This window comes from Melospiza melodia, chromosome 10 (genome assembly GCF_035770615.1).
Source record: "Melospiza melodia melodia isolate bMelMel2 chromosome 10, bMelMel2.pri, whole genome shotgun sequence".
NCBI lineage: Eukaryota > Metazoa > Chordata > Aves > Passeriformes > Passerellidae > Melospiza > Melospiza melodia.
Window position 1 is genome coordinate 17389275 of NC_086203.1, and position 25191 is coordinate 17414465.

The window sequence follows — 25191 nt, forward strand, 5'->3', positions numbered from 1 at the left end:
CACAGCTCTGCACAGCTGAGGCTTCACTCTGCTCCAGGGTTGCCTTTTCTCTCTGCAGTGCTGGGTTGCTGGTACCTGGTGCTCTAGCAAAGCTGTCCTTGCGTTTTTGTGGCACTGGACAGCCTCAGCTATGGTTTCATCCTTCCTCTGCAAACTCCTGAGAGTTCTGGTCTTCCTTCTGTCCATTTTCTCCAGGGGTACCAGGGCTGCTGAGCTTTGCTGTGAAGGGCTGGTCCCCAAAACATGAAACCCATTGTGGGAAGAAGGGAAAGCAAAGGGGCACCTTCCCTGTTCCCTGTATTTGGTGAGAACAGAAAATCAGTGTCACAGTCCTGGCACAGCTCCTGCCTGGAGAGGATTTACAGTGTTACCCTGAGAAAAAGCTGCTCAGAATAAAGAAGGGGGAAATGAATAACAGCCTGAGTATGGAAGAGCTTTTTGCAAAGCATTTCTCTAGGTTGGGGAAGAGGTCTGAGGAGTTTCTACAGAGGGATAAGCCAGGAGCAGTTGCTCCCTGTTCTCTACAGTGCAAGGTGGGCAGCTTAAAGCATTTATTATCCCACCTGGCCCAGTAAATAACAGCCAGGCACTCTACAACACTCTGCTCACAGGCAGGAGAGGCTGTGTGGGCACTCAGGTGCTTACAAATAGACTTGGGAAGGATTAAATTAATGGGGAAATAGTGTGTGTGTGTCTGTGGGCTCAAATCAAAGCGAGTGCACTGCAGTTCTGAACATGATGTTTTTATTTTAATTGCAGCCTTGCTAAAATACATTATATAGTTCTAGATAACAGATTTCTTTTCAAATAACTTTTACAAGAAGTGACAAAAGCATATTCTCAAATTCAGAAGATGGAGGTCTGAAGTTCTTCCTTAAACATGCCTTCAAAATGGAGGTCCTTTGCCATGAGCTCTTCTTCTACATCTTCTAAGGCCCACTGATGATCTGTCAATTCTAAGGCTTCCCATTCAGTCTGCATTGGCAGTGAGCAGAAGCAGAGAAGGAAAAGTAACACAGGATTAGTTAAACAGGAACTACACAAAGCAGTGCTTGCTTTGAAAACTGCAACAAACACTGATTTCTATTAAAAACCTGGCAATCATATCAACTCTCTGAAATCAGTGGTTTATGCTTAATTAGATGTTAGTTGCTCAATACAAATTGCATCACAGAAATTAGAAAAACTACATTATCTACTTTCTGCCAACCCTCTAACCTTCTGGAACAGTCCATAGCTTTTGTAACAGCCAGTTCTGTTCTGGTGGGCCAAGTGCTTTGCAGTGAGGTAATTCTTTAGTTCAGAGTTACTTGATAACAACAGGTAAGAGGCCAAAAATTTTGCACCTGATCACAGACTTGTGCACAAAGCCTGCAAAAAACCATGTCACATGATGCCCAGCAAGGGATTTGTATTTCTTGGCCAGAACACTTCTCCTGCAATATGGGCTTTTTCCCTTTTGTTTCTGCTGGAACATGTAGTGGGTTTTGGTCCCTGCAAGGCTGAATTGGCAGAAATGCTGTGGAGAGCTGGTACTGGGTGGAAGTGGAGTCAGTCCTGGCTGGAATTGCACCTCAGTGCTGAGTGTGGCAGAACAGCCAGTGCTCCAGCACTGCTGCAGCCATCCTCTGCCCTGGCTGAGCCTCTGCCTGGGTACTGTTGGATCTTTAACCAGCAAGGTTACTGAAAACAAAGTGCAGGAGCAGACCATCCCAGCTTCCCAGGCAGCAGATGATGTGTGTGGCTAAACATCTTCTACAGCACACAAAACCAGAAACCAGGTGTGTCCTTCGTGCATAAACCTGGCCATGAACAGGCCTGCGAAAGGCACAGGCAGCCTAACAAGCAAGTGCCTGTGGAAAGTGCTTCAGGAGAACTGCAAGACAGTAAATTGCTGATGGATTTTCCACTGAACTGACTGGCTTACTTGATTTTCTCACCCAAGTTCAATGAGGATCATGCTGGACTCATGCTCAGCTGCACTATTAACACAACTTTTGAAGAGCCAGCTTCTGCTTTGGAACTATACCTCAAGGTAAAAAAACCCCTTCCTCAGCAAAAGCAAAGCATGGGACATAAATTCAGCTTTTGTACCAGCAATGACTGATCTGTCAGGTTTACTTCAGGGTATTTGGGCTCTGCCAGACCCAGAGTAACTCCCACAGCCTTCAGAAGCTGTCAGCTCTAATTTTAGGAACAGGAATCCAGAGCAATTCCCTTACTTGACACGTGGAGATGAGTTACATGCAATTTACAACCCTGCAGGCTCACACAAACAGGAGTGCAGGTGGGAATACTGTACCTTAAATGCTTTGTTAGTATCTGCTGGCATGGCCATTGCTGCCCCTGTCATTTGTTCTTGCATCACCCTGGACTGATCTGCAGCTGCAAATGAGAAACGAGAGGATGATTTCTGTGCTATTAAACAGCATTTCCTGGAGCATGGTGCAGTTGGGAAGGTTTTTATCTGTAGATGAGAACAATGCAGCAACAGCCAGAATGCAACACTGCTGTGCCAGGAGTCCTCACAAGACATCTTGCTCCCAACCTGCTGTCTTAGCCAGATTTACATAAAACCTGCAGAAAAATTGAAGAAAGTAGTTTTCTATTCCCAATGCACATCTGTCCTGCCCCACATGCAACATTAGGAAATCTCTGCAGTTTTCCTTAAAACCAGTACTTGCTAGAAATAAACCTGAGGACAAAACCTTTGCACACTGCTTTGATGGGAAAGCAAGCCTGGGCTAACAACCATGGGAGTTTATGAGCCAGTGGCTGGTGCAGGAGATGTCAAACCTGGCCCATGGACAGTAAGTAATATCACAGAAACAAGAGAAGAATTCAGGAGCTTCTTGGCTGTAAACACAGAAATCTTTCCTCCAGCCTCCCCCAGACAACATCCCATGGAAGGAGCAGCCAGTTCCCAGAAATGGCAAGTGCCTTACCATTATCTTGGCCCAGGATGAGAGTATAAATGCTTCTGAGTCCAAACACATTCAAGAAGTACCAGGAAGCAGAGCTCACCCTGACAAATCAGAACAAGCACAGTTGTTGTCAGTTCAAAGCTGGCTCATGACCTCATTCCAGCAGCACACACAGACCAGCCAAGGGCTATTAACACTTTCAACATTTTCCAAGTGGGAACTGGACCTTGCTTGCTGAGGACAGGGACTTACCAGGATGCATCCAAAGTGAGCAGCTCAATTCCCTGCTGCAGCATTGGCTTGAAACGCAGCGTCAGGGGAAACGGGACCTTTGCTGCAGGGTAAAGAAAAAAAACCCAGTTTCACAAAGTGACAGTGCATGATTGCAAAGGAGCAGGTAGCTCTTTTATTACATCTAATGTAGTCTGCAATGTGTACAATAAAGAATTAACTTGGATTTTTGAAAAAGCTGCAGTTCTTATTCATTTTAACATGAAAAGACTTTCTGAAACTGAATCAGATGACCAAACCCTCACAGGTGTTACTTCAGTGACACTGTGAAGGGGAAGGTCCCTTGTTAAAGAAACAGTTATCACATTAACAGTATAGAAAAAAAACCCCCAGAATTATGAATTTAAGTAAGTATTTTTGATGTGTACATTCCACACAGTAACCAATTCCCTGGACAGGTTCAGAGGAAAATCCACTGCATCAACTTAAATTTCAGGCAGTTTTAATAAAATACTGGTTTTGTCACTACAGTTGTTCCCAAATACATGAGCTATTTTCTTGGAGAGCATGACCAACACTCAGAAAACAATTTCCACCCTTTGCAATGGGACAAGCAAATTTGTGCAGTTTGTGGAGTGAAGAGCAGCAGTGCCACAAGCCAAATATTTATGCTGCTTCTAACTGACTGCTCTCAGGTCCAGGAGCAAACCTCTGATGCAGCTCAGACCCTCAAGGCCATCTTCAGAAACACAAGCAAACCCTTGTTACTCCAGACACTTACTTGTGACAAATCCTGAAAATGTCATGTTGATCCAGCCACCAATGAGGATCATAGGCAGAACATTGGTTACATTCCCTTTCATCATATCTGTCAGCATGGTAGGATCTGCAAATCATAGACAGGCTGTGAAGTAGCAGCACATCACATTAAGAGAAACAAGCCATTACATGTCAGATAATTTAATTAAGAAACTGCATGAGACAACACTCCTGTTCCAGTATCTACAATTTTCCATTGCTGACAATACTTTGCAAAAGGAACTGAGCAGCCAGTGTGGTGGAGATTGCTGCCACAGAGGTGTTGTGTTCTGTGCTGTGCCTGACCCCATCCCTTGCCCCAGATCTCTGGACTTGCCTGACCTCCGTGAGCTGACCTGGGTAGAGGAAGGACAAGCTCCTATTTTGCTGTATACATTAGTTAAATTAAATCACTTTAGAGAAGACCCTCTGGGAGCTGGAGCAAAACACTGGCAGAAGGAGACAAGAGTAGCACTCCCACTCCTGGCTACCCTGAGGAGGTCAGGCCTCCTGAGATGCTGCAAGCAGCTCAAGACTGAAGTTAAGCAACATGAAGCAATCTAATGTTTTTGTTATCCAAGAGAGGGATCTCACTCCCACCCCCTCCCTCACACTGCCCGAGCTCCCTGCAGAGCTGATTCACCTTCCACCCTCAGCAGACACTGAAGGTTTTTCTACCTGGCTGCAGTTGGGGTACCTTAACATACCTGTCATTGGTGAAGGAGGCACTACCTTTCTTTTTGTTTTCTTAAAAAATCCATCCTCGGGGTTATTAAAAAAATATTTCCGGGACAGGAAAGACTGAAAGCAGAGAAAGACAATGCCAACACCGTAAGAAGTAAAAGGACAGAAGCATTAGTTCTTGCTCAGACATACAGACATCTCGTGAGTTCTTTCACAACACACCTTCCTGGGATAGGTGCCTCACTGCCCATGTGTTCTGAAGCTCATCACATTTTTCTGCATCCAGAGTACCAGATCTCTGGCTCTCTAAAATTCTTAAAGTAATGATAAGAATTCTCTGAAGAGAAACCCATGTTAATTAAAGAGCTTTTAGTGTTTTGTGCGAATTCTTTGTGCCGGGGAGCACCAATACTGATACACGGGACATCTTCACTCGCCCAACTGACCTCTGGATTTCACAAAATACACACTTTGTACCAACAGAGCCAACATGAGCGATGCATTTTTAGTTTAGCAAATGTTTCAGCTGACATTGTATGACCACCTCGTTATCCCATGCTAGCATTACATCCCTGTGTGCTTGCTGGCAGATATTAAACACAGCAGTTTGGAGGCACATCTCATGTCAGCAGGCAGTTAAAACATCGAGCAGTGACAGCTAACATAAATTTCAAGGAAAAGACATAAACAGCAGTGCTGTATCCAAGATTCCCGGGAATGTGCCCTTACGGACACTGCTGTGCCCAGGGGTGACCCGGCAGCGTCCGAGCCCGCGGGCGCTGCGGGTCCCGCGGCACTGCCCGTGCAGAGCCCCCCAGGCACCCTTGTACAGCCCGAGCGCGCAGCTCCCTACCTGCTTTGGAATGTATTTTCCATTTTCCCGAAGGACTCTGCTCCGGATCAGGACTTGGCTGGAAGAGAGACACGCGGCGTTAGCGGCGGGCCGGGCCGGGCCGGGGGAGCGGGGCGGGCGGGGGTGAGGCGGGCCCTGACCTGTCGGACACCTGCTCCTGCGTGAGGCGCTTGTCGCTCTGCAGCAGGATGGACACGTAGTGCCGGATCATGCCCACGAAGAAAGTGATGAAGACGATGGGCAGCACCACCCATAGCCGGATGTTGGAGTCCAGCAGCAGCTCGGGCTCGCTCATCGCGGCGGTGCCGCTTCGGGCCCGGCTCCGGCCGACACCGGGCCGCCGCCGCACGCCGCGCTTCCGCTTCCGGAACCGGGACCGGCCCTTCCGCCCCCGGCGGAACGGCGTCAGCGCGCGCCGCGGGCGGGAAACTCGAGCGCGAGTGGCGGGAGCGGCGTGAGGGGACAGAGGCGTGAGGGGACAGCGGCGTGTCCCGCCCTGCCCTGCCCTGTCCTGCCTTGCCCGGAGAGGACGGGAGGTGAGCTCGGCTCGGCTCGGCTCGGCTCAGCTCAGGTGAGGTGGGCACAGGTGAGACGGGCTGAGCTGAGCTGAGCTGAGCTGGAACGGCCGCCTGAGGCACTGCCCGCCTTTGGCAATAGGTGTGATGGACGGGGGCCAGGCTGGGCTGTCAGGCTGCGCCTCGCACCCACAACACCATCCCAGCAGCGGTGGGGCTGGAAGGGAGCTCTGGCGATCAGCCAGGGCAGCCCCTGCCGAGGCAGGGACACCCAAGGGACACCCAAGGCAGGTGACACAGGAGCGGGGCAGGGTGCGTTGGGAGTGTCCGCAGGGAGGGAGAGTCCTTCCCTGGGCATGCCTGGGCGTGCCTTCCCCGGGCAGCTGTTCCAGTGCTCTGCCGTCCACAAACTGAAGATTTTGGTCATGTTGGAATGAAACTTCTCGTGTTTTAGTTTTGGCCATTGCTCCTTATCTTGTCACTGGGCACCACTGAAGAGAGTCGGGCACCATTGCTTTGGCGCCCATCTTTCAGATATTTATACATCTGAAACAGCTGTGAAAGGCTCATTGCACTTTTGTTTTTAAACTGTTCCACTTCCATGCTGGTATTTCAAATAAGTCATTTTACCAGCCTCTGCCAAGCAGCTGAAATTTAGCGTGAGATGCACACACATCTTTTTTTCATAACCTTTAAGTTTTAAAGGTGAGTTGAGTTTATTTTTCTTTTTAATTGTTGCCACCCCCCAAAAGAGGATGGTGAGATGGAGGTTTGTGCTGACAGAGCTCACTGGCTGTGACTCGTGGTTAGGGGCATGAACAGGATCACTTAATGTGTTTGGGCCCATGAACACCCATCTGTGAATCCTTTGTTGCTTTGTCATGTGTAGAGCTTGACTTTAGCTCAGTGGATGCAATCTGGGTCGTCATAGTTGCTCACTTTAATATGCCATTTAATTTGCCTGAATGAAGGACCAAGCCTTGCTTTATGAGGAACTGAATTTTAGAAAAAGGAATGTATTGTGCTATTGAAATATGACAAGCTCTAAAATTTCAACCTGCATAGTAGAAAAATGTGGTGTGATATTGGTTACCCAGGCAATCTGTCTTTCTTTGAGCACTCTCAATTTCTATCATGTTCCCTTTTTCTATTCACATCCTAGATCTGCTTAAAAAAGAGATTAATAAAACACTTGTCTTTTTCCTGCATTTTTTTTAGGCAGCAACAAAGGTTTTGTTACCATGGTTTCAAAAAGGAAATTGTCCAAAGTTGATGCTTCTGAAGAGAGCTGCAAGACAGACTTGGCAAGTAGGTGCCTGGGTATCATTTTAGTGGAGTGGAGACCCATTAATAGAGGCAGCAGCTCCCAAGCAGGGGCAAGGCCAAAATGGCAGTTCTGATAATGCTGATTGTTAATGAAACTGCTGATTTTTTTTTTTTTTTTTTATTTGATGTAGCATGTGTTGTTTTCTCAGAAACTAAGAAGTCACGGAGTTCTGATAAGGAAAATGCCTCTGCCTTCTGTGGATTGGAGAATGAGGGAGTCTTTGAAGAGCTCCTCAGGACATCAGGAATTGTGCTGAAAGCTGGGGAGGGACAGAATGAAATAGGTATGAGTTCATCATTTGCTGTTTCTGCTTCAGATCAAAACCTGCAAGGATGGATAGTACAAAGCAATGATGTGTTTTACTTGCAGCACAAAAGTGCTTGAGCCAGCTTGTTTCAAAAGTCCAGCAAACCTTCATTTGGCCTCTTATTTGTTATATACCTCTTGCTCCTGCTGAATTCAGTGCAGCACCTAAACTCATTATTCCACCTCTTTGGGTGTATACCTGTTAAGTCTAAAGACTTCTGAAAGATTATTGGAGGTACATAGAAAAGTATTAGACTGCATCTGTGATTACAGTGTTGAATTAATTACAGAGGCAGGAGCTCTGAAATGGGGAAGCAAACACGGCATTGTTGCCTTGCATTTCAGGCAATGCCTTCAGGGAGCCCTGTATTCAGTGTTTCAATGCTGCTCTCAGCCCTGACTAGAGAAAGCACAAGTGCTGATGCCACTCAGGCTTCTGCCAACTGCACTTCTCAATAGAGCAAATGCAAAATGTTGGTGGATGGGCTTGAGAGCTTGTACTTGGTGTAGCTGTTAGGATGTTGTATGGACAGACTGTGTCTCATTCTTTATTTCCTTTCTAAACTGTTTCCTCAGCTGTTGATCAAATAGCTTTTCAGAAGAAGCTCTGCCTGGCCCTGGAGAAGCACCCTACTTACCCAGCTGTAAGTAACTCTGGCAGGAGCCACCTTTAAAGCTGCTTGCTGAGTAGGAAAATATGCAAATGCATCTGCCTGTCCCTGCTAGGCCCAGACAGAAGTGTGCAACACAGCAGCTTGTCTTGGATTTCTGTGGTTCACATTTTCCAGTCCTCTTAGTGTTGCTGTTCCAGCCTTTTAGTCCCACGGTTTTTCTGACTGTCAAAGTAATTTTCATTGGCAATATTATTCAATAGACAAAGACTCTTAGAGCAGACAAATCACTTGCATAGCTCTCTGGTGGGAGCTGGGTTTGGTTTTCTGTTGGGTGGGAGCTGGCAGCATTGACACTGCCATGATGTGGTGCTCCTCCCCAGACACCAAGTCCAGGTGAAAGTCCCGAGGCAAATGACTTGACTGAAAATGTTTTTTGGGTGTAGGCCTTGTCACATTATCTCAGCTGAACAGGAAGAAAGGCAAAGTCTTCTTAAATCAAAGTAAAATGTGAGACACTTACTTTAGAGTTGCTTTGCAGAGCAATCACTTTCCTCTGGAAATAGTCTAGACTAGCATTCATTTATTATCCAGCATGCCTTCCACCACAGTTTCTGTCTGCAGTTCCCAGATTAGCTCTCCCTGGTTCTCATCATCTGCTTGCAAATTGCATCCTAAAGGACAGCAGCTGACTGGGGTGTCCCTTCAGGGTGGATAACTTCTCTCTGCTTTGCAGGTGGTGAAGCAGTTCATCAGTGGCCTGGAGTCTCACATCAAGGACAGGAACCAGTTCAAGAACTGCCTCTTGCCCTGCACTCCTGTACGGACTGAGGGGTCCAGGTAGAGACAATGAATTTTGCCTTCCCCTCAGTCAGAGCCAGTCTCTGGAGATGTGCTGGGACATTGACCAGGGTGCAGCTAAAGGCTCCAGCTGGTGCACACCAAGGCAGCATGGCTGGTGTAATCAATTGCTGTTTAATTGCAGGGAGTTTAGAGTGTTAAGTGTCAGAATTTACTACCTGTCCATGGCACACATTGGATTCTATAGCATTTTATGGCAACAACCAAATACTGTGAAAAAAATTTGCCAGGGCTGGTGGAGGTCAATTCCTTTTTAAGATTTTTTTCCCCAGGAGATACAGCTTCACCACAGACTTTCACATTTTTAATCCTGTAGAAAGTGAGCTGGTTCAGAGCTAAAGTGCAGTTGTAAATCTTTTTATGTGTCTGTGATTGCCATGTGCTACCTTAAGTCATTGTATGTAGTTTTTAAAAGAAAACAGTAATGGGAAGATTTACAGCATGTTCTCCCAGCATGTTTTTGACACAACTGTGGTGGAATCTTTCATCTTGCAGGAATCTGGTGCACTCATATTGTGAAAGCCTCATTAAACTGCTTCTTGGGATTAAGATATTACAGGTATGGGAACCTTACCTTGCTCTTTACAATGTTTTGATTGTAGGGAACATTTTGCTTACTTCAGTAAAGGATTAATAGAGCTGGTTTCGAGGCAGGTGAGGCTGCATCTGGAATAGTGTCCAGTTTGTTGTTGCAGGGACACAAAGATGCTTAGGGCCTGAGACACATGGCAGACAAGCAGAGACAGAGGGAACTGGGTTTGTTCAGTTTTAAAAGAAGATTAAGGGAAATTTCATGGTCTTCAAATACCTGGTTGCAAGGTGTAGGGAGCACAGAGCCAGACTCTCCTCAAAGGCGAACAGGGGCAGAATGAGAGATGATGGCTCAGGTCAACCACAGGAAATTCTGATGAGATATAACCACTTCCACTGTGGAGAATCTTTAGGGCTAGAGCTGAGCACTGTTTTCAAACTTATCTAAAATTGGTGCTTTAATTTTCTGAGTGGTGAAGAGCAGCTCAGGGTCTGAGAAAAAGAGATTAATTAACCCAGAGGAATTGTACATCCTGCCCTAATGGCCATATTCTGCTGGGTTATGTGGGTAGTTTATACTACCCTCTGAAAAGTGATTTTCACTTCTTAGGCTGTGTGCCTCATTTCTGGCATTAGGCAAGAGATTTCTTATACAGGCAATGCTTTATTGAGCCTTTCAAGCATTTCATTCTCTGTGTGTATTTAATCTTTTCTGAAAGGTCAGTTTTGGTGGCAGTACCACAGCACAACCAGTAAATCACCCTAACATTGCCTTTTAACATTGTTTTTTTCCTTTTTTTAGCCTGCTGTCATAACACTGTTGTTGGAAAAGATCCCTGAATTCTTTTTTGACATGTGAGTATAAACTGGCTTCTCTCTGCCTTGAAATGAAATTTCTTTTGGACAATCACCAGCTGTTTGACTTTAGCTGTACTTCAAGTTTACCTGGCTGGCAGTTTGCACTGATGTGGGGTTTTTTTTCATACCTGTGTAAAATAATCTGTGAGGTACCATAAATTGGTGAGTCCATAGAGCAGAAGACAGATTTCTAGAAGGTGAAATGCAGACATTGTGCACTGATTGGTTGTGCTTTTCACAGCTACTGACACAAGCTGAGGAATTATTTCAGCAGAGGAACTAGAGAGTGTGTCATCATTTAAAAAGGATGGAAGTGGCTGCTGGCAGAGTTTAGGAGGCTGGGAGATGCAAACAAATCTCCTTTTAAAATCCCAAGTTGTGTTCAAACTAGGGAAATTGAAAGATCATCTCTTGGTTTTTGAATGTAGAACACCACAGTGGAGTGAGAGATCTTGAGGTGTAACACAGGCAAGACTTGACCACTCCATCTCTTCTTCTTGTGCCCTGGATGCTCCCTGCAGAGTTAGTGGGGCAGGCCGAGGGGCAGAAAGGAGCTGAGGCTGTTCCTGCTGCAGTTTTTGTTCCAGTGCTGAAATACAGGATACAAATGCTGCACAGGGGTGTAGTCCAAAAAATGTCCAAATGTTTAACCCTTCACTGCAGTCATGTGGAGTTTTTCTGTTTCACAAAGATCTCTGGGTGGACCCGCACGTTTCAAAGTGGAGAAGAGTAGTTGGGGGGACAGAATTAACAGTGATTCCTTGATGTTCCCAAAGTCTGAGTAAAATTGGGTGCTGCATGTCAGCCCCAAGATATAGATACGATTTTCTTTCTTTTCATCTCTTCTCCCTGTGCCCTGGATGCTCCCTGCAGAGTTAGTGGGGCAGGCCAAGGGGCAGAAAGGAGCTGAGGCTGTTCCTGCTGCAACTTTTGTTCCAGTGTTGAAATACAGCATACAAATGCTGCACAGGGAAGAAATTGTCTCAGACTGAAATCTTGTTTGAGGAGGGTTTAACATAGACAGTCACAAGGTCTGAACTGTTTTCACCCAAGAATTCTAAAGGATCTTGGATGTAAAAGTGATAAGCTGTTAATTGTGCTGTGAATCCTTTGGGAATTCTGGAAAATGGATATTGTTACATTTGTCTCCTATCAAATTGTAAGAAGAGTGAAGTCCTTTCTGTGTATTAGTGACCAGTTAAGAATGGGGTCAGTTGTTCTTGCTGCCCAGCAGCAGAGCTCTGGACTCTGGAGGTGTGACTAAGCTGTGTATCCTTTTCTGCCGTTCCAGTGTGGGCACCTTTGGAACAAATTTCCCCCGGCTCATCATCAATCAGTTCAAGTGGCTTGACAGGCTCCTTGACAGCCAGGTGGGTGCCAGAGGTGCAGTCACACAGATGCTTTTTCCAAACAACTTCTGGAATGCCTCTCAGGTGGGATTAGATTGAATTATTGTGCTGATGAGAACTGATTCTGTTCTTGTATTTACATGCTGAAGGAGAGATTTAATTTTTTCTGTTTTGTTATGTTTGCCTTGAGTTACATCTGAACATCTTTTACTATTTTTTGTTACTATTTTTTTTTTTCTTTTTCTTCTTTCCTTGGTCTGAGTCTTCTTTTACATAAATTTATATCTGTGCATGTGTATTACACAGATGGCCCCATTTTAAAGTTGTTGGCAGGAAGTTGCAGTCCCCTCTTGTTTAATTTTGACAAGGTACTGGATACTTGCAAGTGTGTGGGGATGAATTCTCTGTTCTTGTTCTGGTAATTCTTTCCCTTCTTTCCCTAAGTCAGTTGGTCTCTGTGGGTTACTCTACTGGAGTACTAAATGCTGGGAAACTTCTTGTGTTTCCCAGTTTCCTCTGCTCACCAAGATCATTATATCCTAGCTGTAAAATATCCTTTTTCCACAAAAATCTCTGCTCTGCTTCATGATGTCAGCAGGACAACGAGTTAGGGGACAGTTGGCACAAACTCAAGCAGATGTTGGACTGAGAGACCTTAGATACATAATATTGTTGTGCTGAGAGATTTGTGCATTTCAGCAGTGCTCCTGTTGTCTGCAGGATCTGGTCAGGAAGTTAATGCAGATGGTCAGTGTCTCTCCAGTACCAATCCAGCACGATATTATCACCAGTTTGCCTGAGATCCTGGAGGATTCCCAGCAAAGTGAGGTTGCCAGAGAGCTCAGGTATGGATGATTTGGTTGGGAGGGTTTGTTTTGTTTTGTTTTTTCCCCCTGGCACTTAGCAGAAAAGGACAGGATGCCTTAATGCAGGTTACTCTAGGGCTGACTGAAATATTAGGACAGCACTGTGTTCCTGTTAACTGCAGCATCTGGGGACACCCAGCACTGTCTTAGGACATTCCATTTGTACTGTTGTGCTCCTAAAGACAGCACAGGCAATCCAGCAAAAGACATTGCATTTAGACAATGCTCCAAAACTGCTTTTATCTAAATTATGATTAAACTCTTGACTACCTGGAGGCAGCACAGGTGGCATCCAGTTAAGTAGTCACTACTTCTGCTCGATAGTCTATGGTCAGTCACTTGGCTATTACTGCTGACAGCTTCTGATTTGTCTTGGATTCTGCTGTGCTAAGGATCAACATGGTTTTTATTAATAAAGAAAACCCCAGATCCACAACACAGTAAATGTTTGTATGAAACAGAACTTTCTGGCTATTTTATATATTTTTCTCAAGCATATTTACTGATCCAAACAACTGGGGAGCCTGATGCCAAGAGTTACCCTCCCAGGGAGCACTGCCATAGGCTAGTCCTTACATCTGTCTGCTTTAAAAATGTATTCATTTTACACAAGAATTTGAGTAGTCTAAGTGTTTCTAATTCTTATTATTGCACTTACATTTCTACTGGAGTTAATCACCTTTTCAAACCTGTGATCACTTGCAGATTATTACTGCAAGCAGTGCATCCTATTCCTTGTACCCTCTCAAATTGTGACTTTGTTTTCATTCTCAGTTTATTGCCTCAGCTTCTAGATAAAAAAACTCCACACATTTTTCCTATGCTGATCAAACTCCTCAGACTTCTCTTTTCTCTGTTTGTGTATTTTGAAAGCTGAGATCCAAACAGTATCAGCAGGGCATACTTATTTCCATATTCTCCATAGCCTCTACCTATTTCTGATGCAGAAAACAGCTCATTACTTCTAATGAGTTAGGAAGCACAAACACAGTTACCAGGATGCTGCAGATGAGCTGTTTTTCAACTAACAAAATTTAAGTACAACTTCTTACTTAAGAAAGTTTGTAAGAAACTCAGAGGCCAGCCAAGAATGATTACATGAGTTTTGGGAAAGTCCATGAGGCTGTTAAAGACAGGTGCAGTTCTTACATGAGGAGTAATCATTTTGAGAACAAATTTTCCATAATCCCAGTGGCATATGTTGTCAGTTTCAGAGATTTTTTTTTTTTGCAGTGGCCACAAAAACTACTGGAATCATACAATACACTAAAGATACATTCTTGGTTTTGTTAAGAGGACCCTTTGTTTTCTTTTTCCCTGTGTATCAGCTGCCTGCTGAAGCAGGGCAGACGGCTGACAGTGCCAATCCTGGATGCCCTTTCTCGTCTGGATCTTGATGCAGAACTTGTGGCTGAGGTGAGAGCATTTACTGAGCACTTCAGCACACCCCAGCCCCTGCTTAGCAACACAAGAACTGGAATTGTTTCTTCATTCCCAGTGTTTTGCTAAATCTGACTCCTGTAGGCCTTCAAAAGTCATGAGCTCCTGAAGTTGGAAAGAGGTCAGAAGCTAAAGCTGGTTTTTGAAACATGTATGAGGGGTTCAGTGAAGAGCAGAGAGGTTTTCTGAATGCCTGCTGTAACAGCCAGGAATTTCAATCACAGCTGTTTTAGCAAATGCAGAAGCACTTTGTCCTGCTGCAGTAATTGTTTACTGCCTATCTTAAATCTTATTGTCATTATCTCATCTTTTTTAAGTACAGTGACCAGACTAGACTGTTGTATTCTAAGGAAAGGCAGATTGGTGATTAAATAATTAAACAGATTTTCTCTGCAGAATGCTGACAAAGGAGAAGAGATGATCATGTACATTGTGCTTTTGGATATGTTGCATTGCTGCACTTTTTGGAGTTGGGCTTCTTATGGATAAAATAAAATTGGTTCATTTGAGTACATAGTGTTTTACATAGTGCCAAAAGGCTGGTGCTGCATAGCAGGCTGCACATCCTCCATGCTTTTCCCTTTTGAAAGCCAGTTACAAAATGGTGGAGCCAAGCTCTTCCTGCTGAAGACTGATAAGGGGCAGTGGCCACAGCAAGAGGTTTAAGTTGGACATTTGGAAAAACTAGTTAAGATCTGCAGCCTTAACTTAAATTATCAAAGAAGTGGCAGAGATTGGAGGCTTCCTCCATCCTTCAAGATTCAACAAAGCCAAGGTGAATCTGATCTGGTACTGACAATATTCCTGCTCTGAGCAGAGGGTTGGACTGTTATCTCCAAGGATTCCTTCCCACTGGCATGACTATGTTTCTGTGAAGTGTTGTCTTCCAGCTGATGCAGTGCTGCTCTCTCCTCAGGTGAGACAGTCTGCCATGACCATTGTGCCTTCTGTAAAACTGGAAGATTTGCCTGTAGTAGTAAAATTCATCCTCCAGAATGTCAAGGCAGCAGATGCAGTAGAGGTACAGTATCTTTTTCATAATGAATATGATTTCCACACCAGTGTGTGTTTTAATAGAGGGAAGTTGCTTCATACACAGAGCTGTATGTTTTTAATGTTTTCAGGTAAAATTTTAATATTGCCAGGGATCAAAGCCAACCTTGCTGAGCTATCAAGCACACTTTGTTTCATATGTTGAGGCAGCCTCAGCCTAAGCCAAGTGAGGTTTGAGATCTACCCAAACATTTCAGGGAGATCCCTGTAAAAAACTGTGCCTATGACATGGCAGCCAGTCTGTGCTGGCACGCTGCATTTGAACAGCAGTCACATTGGTAAACTTGCATGTCCCAGAGTTCCCGAGGCTGTCATGTATCTTGCTCAGCTGCTAAACAGAACAAATACAGTTCACAGCAATGTAAAGCAGATATTGGTGGGAATTTCACAGAGTAGGTCTTGAAAAACTGTCTTTTGTATGACATAAAGGTGAAGAGAAAAGTTTTGCTGGTTCATTTTCTGAGTTAAAATTAAATTTGGGCATGATTAAATACTTGTGAATCTTTACAAATATATGAGTTTTGATTTGTAATTTTAGGGTTATTATAGGAAATAGTTTTATTTTCCTCAGCTTTTTCTGTTCTTCCCTCATTTGTCACAGTGATTTGTGCATGGGTTTGTGCTTTACAGGTGATTTCTGATCTTCGGAAGAACTTGGATCTGTCCTCGTGTGTTCTGCCCCTGCAGATTCACAGTTCCCAGAAGAAGATTAAAAGCCAAGTCCAGGCCAGGTACTTTAAGAAGTTTACTTGATTCTCCAAAGGTAGGATGAGGCAAGATAACTTAAACTGTTCCTCTTTTGGTCTCTCTGGCACAATTGGCTACAAACATGAGCCTAATTTATCCTGTGGAAAGGCAAGGACACATTTATTCCTTCCTGCTTGGTGCTAATGCAATACATGTGTCACTCCTTGCCTAGCCAGCTTCCCCTGCCATGGCTGTAGTTCCTTTTGAGCCATCTGCCTCCATGTCTGCATGGGGATAAGCAACTTCATTTATAATAATATTGCTACCAATTTATCTGTTTTAAGTTCCCTCCAGTATGTGTTCCATTGATTCTGCAACCTCTGGTTCCACCCTCTTGGAAAACTCCCTGTCTTTCCCAGAGCATTCCCTGTGGACAATGGCTGCTTTAAGTTACTCTGTGACTGCTGGGCTGCCTTGCTCCTTCTGGGACAGTATTTGCAGGGACTGAGTCTCCTCTTTTCTGATGATTTGCAGTTCTTCCATGAGCCAAGTAACCACCAGCCAGAACTGTGTGAAGCTACTTTTTGATGTCATCAAGTTAGCTGTGAGATTTCAGAAAGATGTCTCTGAAGCATGGATTAAGGTAAGAGACAAACTTCAGTCCTTGTTTCCTTATTTATTTGGGCTCCTTGATTGACCCTGAGCTTTTCTTGTAATCAAATGTGGTATTAAAAGACAGATGTTAGCCCTTCATTTTACTGATACAGATTTCATTCTACAAGAGAGGAAAAATGTATACCATATATTGAGACTGAGCTATGTGAGGCCTTAAGGTGCTAGAAAATGTCCTGCTAGAAATCAGTATCAGCTGGTATTAGGTTAAATTTAATTTTAAATTGCATTTTAGTGTAAACCATGAAGCTGTTTCTTGTCCTCAATATCTCAGTTCCTTTCTCAAGCCTCATATTACTTGAGAATATCCTTGTTCAAACTCAGTTTTCTGCTATTTTTTAATACCTCCCGGATTCTCTGTTGTTGGGAGGATCCAGTTTGCTGACTTTGATGGGTATCCTGCTGTAGAGGAGAGAAATCTGTGAGCAGGGTGTCACAGACTTCTGGTGTCTACCTTTTGTGATTTGGTTTTGGAATATAGAATTATACTGTAACCTAACAGCTTGCTTGGTTTTTTTCCTCTCAGGCTATTGAGAACAGCACATCTGTGTCTGACCATAAGGTAATAGTTCTGCTCTGTAAGTGTCTTCTTCTCTTGATTTCTCAAGGACTTTCTTCTTGGTTGTAGATTAGGAGATATTTGAATTTGGACCAGAAACTTACTGGTGATGTTTCATGGATGGTTCTCTTGGTGTTGGACTTGTTCCAAGTATAACAGCCAGCCATTTTCTTGTAACTCTTGGTTCATCCCTTCCTTCAGGTTCATCCCTGTCCCTTCTCTTAAGGGACAGAGTTAATTCAGAGTTAATCCTGCTTTAATTCTGTACTGTTGTACTCATAAAGTTTTATTTAAGTTGTAACTCTTGGGACTTTCTGAGCTCTTTTTTTCTTCTCAGTTTGGACTTCAAGTTTTGACTTGGAGTTATCTGGACTGTTTAATATTTCAGCATAATGAGTGGTGGTTATTTCCTCTAAAAGGTTCTGGATCTGATAGTTTTGCTGCTAATCCATTCTACAAACACCAGGAACAGGAAGCAAACTGAGAAGGTTTTGAGGAGCAAAATCCGACTGGGCTGCATGCCAGAACAGCTGATGCAGAATGCCTTCCAAAACCATGCAACGGTCAGTGCTGATCCTGCTTTGGGACTCTCTCTTTCGTCTGTCAAAGATCTTGTCAGATGATGATTTAGCCCTGTGCTGCATTATTTATACCTTTCCAGTAATGTTCATGTACTTCTCTTTTATAATTTTTAGTCCAGATCAGTGTCCCAAGGCACATGTTCTCTGTTGTAACTGTCATGTGGTTTTTTTGGGGTTGAGTTTTCCTCAGCATTGGATGTGTTGAAAACAAGCAACAATAATCTCCTCTTTCATGGTGTCTGTATTTCAGGTTATCAAAGACTTCTTCCCTTCAATCCTAGCCCTTGCTCAGACATTTCTGCACTCAGCACACCCAGCTGTTGTCTCCTTTGGCAGCTGCATGTACAAACAAGCTTTTGCAGCCTTTGACTCCTACTGCCAGCAGGTACAGTGTGATGGATGGCAGCTGATTTGGGTTTGCACTTTGTTCTAGAGTTTATGTCATAATCCTTTGGGGACAGGGTTTCAGGCAGTTGGAAGCCTTTGGAGAGAGGTCTGTGCCAAACAGTAGGACAAGAAGAAGATGGGGAACAATCATAGCAAGACTGTGATAGCAAGTGACTTCAAGCACAAAGATTGCTGTGATTATCTGTTCTTGATCAACGTGGTCCATATGAGCAGAGCAAGGCAGACATTTTTCTGGTGATATTGCACTGTGGTTCTTTTGGTGGCTTTTTCCTTAGGAGGTTGTGAGTGCTTTGGTGACTCATGTGTGCAGTGGAAGTGAGACAGAGCTGGACATTTCTCTGGATGTGCTCACGGATTTGGTGGTGCTGCACACGTCGCTGCTGATGCGCTATGCCACCTTTGTGAAGGTATCTGCTTTTCTGGGTTTGTACTACATTTTGGGGCCCTTACACTACTGTGCCTCAGATCCAGAATAGGCCAGTACTTCTCCAAAATACAGGTATTGGAAAAACTTGTACCTGTAAAGCTTTTCTGCCTGGAGAAAGGCAGTGGTCAGAAGTGAAAGGTAACTGCTGTCAAAGTGTGAGCTGTACGATAGGACTGAATGATTTTTTGACAGGGGAAATTGAGATAGACAATTCCCTTTAACTGGACAATGCTTAAATTACAGGCATGGAATGGTGCCTACAATGGAAGTGTTGTCTTTATTTACATGAGCTATTTCAAAACTTGGCAAAAACTCGCCCCCTTTGTGGACTGCACATTCTGTCTGTTGAAGGACTGACAGTACTTCAGCCAGTATTTGAATCCTAAGACAAAATTGCTTGCAGAGATGGAAAAAGACATATCCTAAAATTTAAAAGAAGTACTCAGTGGGGAGAAAAAATATGGGCTACTGAATTCTAAGAGTCACAAGCAGGGTCAGACCTGCCGAGTTGCCTATTTCCAAAAGTAGTAAAAGTGGAGATTGAAGGAAGAGTTAAACAGTAAAGCAAGCATGTAACAATACTTTCCTTGAACACTCCCCCATCCATGTTGGTTTGTAGCTTAAGGACAGCTTGTGTTTAAGAGCCCTTGAAGAGGGTGGGTGTGGGTATTCCCACACCTCTCTGATATTTTGGTGCTCCTGGTGATTTAATTATACATTGTGAGAAAGGTGTATACTTTTTGCTGTTTAGTTGGTTGGTTGCTAAATGAAAAGTACTTGCTTAATTACTTGCTTGTCAAATATTTGAATCCTGTGACCAAACCTGTGATAGAAAACTGACAGCTGCCACTTGTCCTGAGCACTCCTAAAATGCTTATTGTAGCCAAGTTATTCTTTCCATTCAGCCTCTGATAAAATGAAATCCCATAAGTAAGGCCAGAGCAATAATCTGTCATTTATGTTTGGTTAATTTGAATGTAGCTTTTTCATGCATGTACAAAAAAGGTAATTATCTTCCCTGAGGTTGACAATTCATGTGTTTTTGAGAATATGGAAAGGGATTCTTGATATTCTGAGCTACTTTGTGGCTTCTCTTCCAGACCATTTTAGACTCTACACAGAAACTGAATCCATGCCAGATCCGGAAGCTTTTCTACATCCTCAGCACTTTAGCATTCAGCCAGAAGCAAGAAGGGAGCTACATTCAGGTGAGCAGAGACACAACAGAAAGTTGTTCAATCTGTGCCTTGGTTCTTCTGCTAGGTTAACTAAATACTGGCATCATCTATGAACAGGGATTGATGTCAGGATAGCCTTGAGTTTAAAATTCTCTTCTCCTCCAGTGTCTGCAAACCAGCTTGTGGCTCTAGACTTTCCACCCTGATATCAAGGGCTTATCACAGTGACTGTGCCTCTCATCTGTCCCAGAAAGGTCCCCTTCTCTTGCACATTTGAGAAAGGCAGAGTTGTTAGACGTGTTGTAGGAAGGGTGCTGATGGTAGTCCCTAACCTAACCTCCCAGTCAAAGTGGGACTGTCACCAGCATGGTGTCATGTTGATTGTTGCTTTGTCTAGCTGAGCCTTGAAGGCTTGCAGAAGTGTAAATTCAGCAGCCTCCTTGCACAGCTCTGTTCCTCCATCACTTGGAAACCTTCAGAAAGCACAGTTGAGCTTCCTCCCTGAGATGTTTGTATTGATTCAGCCGCTTAAATTCTGCACACCAGAGACAACAAAGACTCTTTTGTTAGAAGAGCTGAAGTGCACAGAGCAGAGTATGTGAAGTGGTAGACTCCACACCTCTTGTGCCTCTGGTTTAAACATAAGAAGCTGTCAGACCTGGTCTGTCTAAATCCACTTTCATCTTGCAGAGGATACCTTGTGTGACTCAGCTGCAGCATATCAGTGGTGGTACCTTTGTCTGGATTTCTGAATCCTTGAGCAGAGCAGATAAAGAAATAACTCAGAGATATTTATTCCACAACAGAGATGTTAGGGTTTAAAATCTTCCCATTCATAAAGTTCAGCTCTAGAAATTAGGACTATTTGTCTTTCTTTGAGTCCCTGTGTAGTTTGTAATTGTAGCTATGTTTGCACATGCTAACTTGAGCCTATAAAGGAAAACTGCTCTTCCTCTCCTGATTGGTTTGTGGCATGTAAAATAGCATGTCTGTAGCCATTTTGTCCTTCCCACTTACCCTGTTAAATTGGAGCTCTTCACTGCCAAAATTCCCAGTTGTGTGGCAGGTTTAGCTCCATTCTGATCTAGTTTCCTCAATGATCTCCCCACCTCCCACCCTGAGTCTTACATGTGACTTGGGAAAATTGCCCTGGCAACAAACAGTGTGACTTTGCAGCCCTGCAGGACTTGCCATCAGGATGTTCTGCCTGTCACCCTCAGAAGTTGTGAAAAGAAGGGGAGGAGTGTCTAGAATTTAGTTTGAGCTGAGAGTTTGTAACTGTGGAGATCCAAGGTTGGCAGTTTGACTCTTATCCTCAGTGTTACTGAAGACTCCAGGGGTAGGTCACTAAAGAAATCAGTACCTGAGAGCCAACTTCCTCTCTGCCATCTCTAAGTGTTCTTTTCTTCTAAGCTGATGCCTCTTAGACATGAGGATCTCTGCAGGCAGATTAGGAATTTTTCCTTGCACTGCACAGATTCTCTTTGGACCTTCACCACAAACTGCTCCATCCCTCAGCCTCCTGAAGCTGACAGTGTTTTGGAGTGCAGCTCTGCAGCTGCTCTTTGGGTGTGACAGGCTCCAAGACCATTTGTTTTTTAACATACTCTCCTATTAATTATGGTTGAAATCTGGAGCAATTGTGTCTGTGTTGTAGTTCTTTGTAGTAGTTACAGCAAAGTCAAACCAAATCACTTTTAATGCTGCTTACAACCTTACTTGGAGTTGAGACCAGTATTTTCATAATAAATGAAATGTCAGAATGTGCATTCCTTAAGCAAAAGTCCTTGTACACCATCCCTCTGTAGCTCTTGGAGATGACATTAAGTGAAGATGCCAATAGAACTGGGAGTGATGGACACAGGTAGCTCTGTGGTGACATGGTCTGTGTTTCTTTTCAGGATGATATGCACATGGTGATCAGGAAATGGCTCTCCAGCACAGTTCCCAACCACAAACAAATGGGGATTATTGGTGCTGTTTCCATGATAGGCAGTGTGGCATTAAAAAGGTGAGAGAAAATGTAGCAAAGATGAATTGAACATGGCTTTCAGTTCAGGCCTGGAGTGAAACAAAGACAGGAGGGCATTGCCTTTGAGTTCAGGCACATCTTGGGCAAATCCAGGATCTTAAAACTCTCTTCTGCATACTGTGGTGTTTGATTTTTCAGCCTGTGCAGTTTGATATTTCAGCCTGTGCTGCTCACCTGCTGCTGCTCTGAAAGGCATCCCAAATTCCTTGTTAATGCCTATTTGTGGATCCCTTGACCACACTGCACAACCTGTTGCTTGGAAAAAAATAGAACACTGGGAGACTGACTACAGATCAGCTTCTGCCTCTAGGCTGAATAACCTGAGGTGCTCTGTGTTTGAGTCCAGGGAAGTCTAAAAGAGAAGTCCCGAACAGCACCAGGTGTTTTCCTAATGTGTTCCAAAGAAATCTTTTTATTGTCTAATTCTCTGATTTCTGGAGAGAGAACCTTGTGTGTGATGGGTTTTGCTGTCTCTTGAGTCCTGTGCCACAACAGCAAGTCTATCAATTGCTTCCAGGAGTGAAGGAGATGCTGCTTCACGGGAGAGACCAGAGCTGAACAGTGAACGTGATGAGCAGGTGAGTGCCAGGAACATGGCAGTGTGGGACATAGGGAGGACATGGTCAGCAAGGAGGGGTGACTGGAAATGCAGTCTTAGCTGAAAAACTCTGTGGGTCTGGGAGTTGGCTTTCCTGAGCCTGGGATTCTTGTACATTGACTGCAGAGCCAAGAGTCTATTAAAAATGGTTTTGGAGAAACAAAGGTGCCTGCTGGTGTTGCCTCTGCTACACCAGAACAAGCAGCACTGCAGCCATTTAGTGAAAGTCTTCTGTCCAGTTGTTATTTCAAATACAAAGGAGAGAAGCAGGACAATCTGCTTCAGGGAGCCAAGGGTGACCATGTCCATCCTCTCAGCTTTGGTAGCTGTGCCTTTCCTGCCATCCAGACAAAGCAGTTCTGTTCCACAGGATTGGCCTAGCAGCCTTTTTCCTTAGGTTCTGTTAAAGAGCCTTCTTCTCTGCTGACAGTCTATTTAAGAGTGATCCTAGGCAAACTCTTTTGTTATTTCATGACAGAGGACACTAAAAGGCCCATGTTCCTTCTTAAGTCTGTGTCTATTCAAGAATATTCACCATGGGTTGTTACTCTAGAGATGAAGCTTTGAATATGCCTCACAGTAAATTAATGTAAAAAGGACTGAAGGTAAAAACTTGAACTGAATCCATTTACCTTACCCATTTCTGCACTGTTTTCTCTCTTTTCAGCTGTCTACCCTGCTGGACCTTGTGGGTTTCTGCTGTGAGCAAACACCAGAGGTCTTGGCTCTGTACTACGATGAGTTTGCCAGTTTGATTGAGAAGCAGAAGGGCAATTTGGACTTGCAGCTCCTAGTATGTTGCAGAGCATTTTGAACTTAATCACTTACATGAATTCTTCAGGAAAAATGTTAGTTTTCAAACATTGGCAAAATAGAGTCAATTTGAGGATTTCACTCTAGCTGGGAACTTGTTTTGTTCTGTGAGTGGTTGGTCAGATACAAAATCCTCATTCAGCTCTCTGGGCTTTTTTTGGTTGTGGCAGATTCCTCATTAACAGGAATGTGCTCATGTGCTTTAACAGCTTCTTTTTTGTGAAATTTTACATAACAATTTTACATGACAAGGGGAAGCCTTTTAAAGGAAACTAAGTGACATTTCTGAGAGCGTGCTGTTCCTATTCATAGACAAAAATAGAATTTGAAAGAACTTTAAGCTTAGTATGGGAATTGGTTTCTGGGTCAGACTATTAAGACTATCTAATCCCTAAGATCTTGGAAGAGCCACAGTCATTAATGGTAATAATTGAATAAATAAATGGTATTTATGGTGATAGGAAGAGTTTTGTGAAGGCCTCTGGACAACTCTTTCTTCCTGCTGGGAGCTCCTTTTACATGTGGGCTGCTTTCCTCTTCCAGCCAGCTGCTCTGTCTCTCTGCATCACTCTGGAACTTGTAGTCAAGCCCACATCCAAAGAGCAGGGAAGAAATTGGTTGTGCACACTTAGCGATGTTTCCTGGCTCTGTCTCTAAGGCAGCCCTTGGCTCTCCTTGCAGGCCATGGGGCTTCATTACTGTGATGGTTCCAGGATACTTCTGCTTGGCCTTATCTTCTGCATCTTCCACTGCTGCTGCTGGAGCTTTCTTCACTGAGCCCCTTTGCTGAGCAAGTTTTCTTTTCCTTTTTTTATAACAGGATGAGTTTGGGAAGAGTTTGGTGGAGGATTTTCCCAGTGACTTTGTGGTGGATCTCAGCCCCTCAGTGCATGGGTATGCTAATCACAAATAAAGCATGGGTAGTGTTTCTGTCACTGAGAACTGAAGTCACCAACAAGATGCTGTCTGTCTTTCCTTGCAGTTCATTCTTGTTCCCATTGAAGTCCTTGTACAATCTGGATGAAGATCAAAGTCAGGATGCAATTGCCATTAACCTCTTGCCATTGGTGTCACAGAGTGAGCTTGGCAGGGTCACTGCTGGAGCAAATAACCAGAGTAAAAGGTATTTGACCCTTATCTGTGGGATAGCTGCAAAGGTGAAGGAAGGGTTTCCATTTGTGCCCTTCAGGTGTCTGATAAGAGCTGGTCAAAGAATTTACCAATTTCCAGTGTTCTTCTTCTTTTGATGTTAAACATACTCAGATAGGTTTAGAGGCATAGTCTGGTTGGGAGCTGGCAGTCTGTTCTGGCTTGGGCTGTTTAGGTAATCTTGGGTGTGTCATGGTGACAGATGGTGCTAAACCCACAAACATGCAGCCAAAAATGAAATTCAACTCAAGAATCAGGGCATTGTCTTTGGCAAATGGAACAGGAAGCCTCTAAGATGTAAAAATCTCTTAAGTAAACAGGAGCATGCCAAAGTTAAAAGAATCATAAGAGTCATAGACTTGTTAAGGTTATAAAAGGCTCTCTTTTTTTTTATTTTATGCACATAGTTTGTAATTTGTTGTCATAAGATTTTGTTGAGATTTTAATTGTTCTTTAAAAAACACATGATCATTTTAAAATGAGAGAAAATATAGCTACTTTGCATGCATCTCTGGAAAAATGTTAATTTTAATCACTCAGAACTGGAGCAGTGGCACACTGAAACATTGAAGGTTTCTCCACTGCTTATAACTGTGTTGTGCACACAACTCTAATTTCTTAGAGTTCCTTCTGAGTTACTCAACTTTTGATTTCCACCAGAAGTAAATCTGACCCCATTTTTTGTTCATTGCAGCCATTTTTCTGCTCTTACATGCTTTTCCAGAAAACTGGTAATCACCAGTTATTAATTTGTGGGAGTTTTTTTCTAACCAACATGGTGCATTTCTGTTCTGTGTTGCTGGGACTTGCAAGAAGCAAAATAGAAGGCATAGGCAAGGTAGCCTGGGAAGGACACAGGACATAGTGGAAAAGTGATGGG

General features: G+C 43.8%; 3 protein-coding genes across 4 annotated transcripts in view; 1 reads left to right on the forward strand and 2 right to left on the reverse strand.

Moving 5' to 3' along the window:
- The window catches only part of SLC38A3 (solute carrier family 38 member 3), a 238553-nt gene that overhangs the window by 190257 nt on the left and 23105 nt on the right, over window positions 1–25191 (reverse strand). The window lies entirely within an intron of this gene.
- Window positions 728–5841, reverse strand: EMC3 (ER membrane protein complex subunit 3). Of its 2 annotated transcripts, XM_063164628.1 has the most exons (8): window positions 5631–5841; window positions 5491–5548; window positions 4661–4754; window positions 3937–4041; window positions 3177–3258; window positions 2946–3025; window positions 2303–2385; window positions 728–975 (listed from the first exon to the last, which is right to left on the reverse strand). In XM_063164628.1, the coding sequence occupies exons 1-8, from the start codon at window positions 5783–5785 to the stop codon at window positions 847–849; spliced, it is 786 nt and encodes a 261-aa protein (XP_063020698.1). In that variant the 5' UTR covers window positions 5786–5841; the 3' UTR covers window positions 728–846. The 2 variants fall into 2 exon arrangements, with proteins under 2 accessions (XP_063020698.1, XP_063020699.1); XM_063164629.1 differs by lacking the exon at window positions 4661–4754 and having other exon boundaries at window positions 5631–5828.
- The window catches only part of FANCD2 (FA complementation group D2), a 34767-nt gene continuing 16803 nt past the window's right edge, over window positions 7228–25191 (forward strand). The window contains exons 1-22 of the mRNA XM_063164302.1: window positions 7228–7313; window positions 7481–7615; window positions 8215–8282; window positions 8986–9089; window positions 9606–9669; window positions 10444–10496; window positions 11791–11869; window positions 12569–12693; window positions 14043–14130; window positions 15071–15175; window positions 15838–15938; window positions 16429–16537; window positions 17093–17128; window positions 17545–17688; window positions 17957–18091; window positions 18390–18521; window positions 19642–19749; window positions 21621–21730; window positions 22269–22329; window positions 23017–23142; window positions 23983–24056; window positions 24145–24285. Of these exons, the coding sequence (XP_063020372.1) occupies window positions 7247–7313; window positions 7481–7615; window positions 8215–8282; window positions 8986–9089; window positions 9606–9669; window positions 10444–10496; window positions 11791–11869; window positions 12569–12693; window positions 14043–14130; window positions 15071–15175; window positions 15838–15938; window positions 16429–16537; window positions 17093–17128; window positions 17545–17688; window positions 17957–18091; window positions 18390–18521; window positions 19642–19749; window positions 21621–21730; window positions 22269–22329; window positions 23017–23142; window positions 23983–24056; window positions 24145–24285 (2165 nt within the window). The 5' untranslated portion in view covers window positions 7228–7246. The remainder of the gene's footprint in view (window positions 7314–7480; window positions 7616–8214; window positions 8283–8985; window positions 9090–9605; window positions 9670–10443; window positions 10497–11790; window positions 11870–12568; window positions 12694–14042; window positions 14131–15070; window positions 15176–15837; window positions 15939–16428; window positions 16538–17092; window positions 17129–17544; window positions 17689–17956; window positions 18092–18389; window positions 18522–19641; window positions 19750–21620; window positions 21731–22268; window positions 22330–23016; window positions 23143–23982; window positions 24057–24144; window positions 24286–25191) is intronic.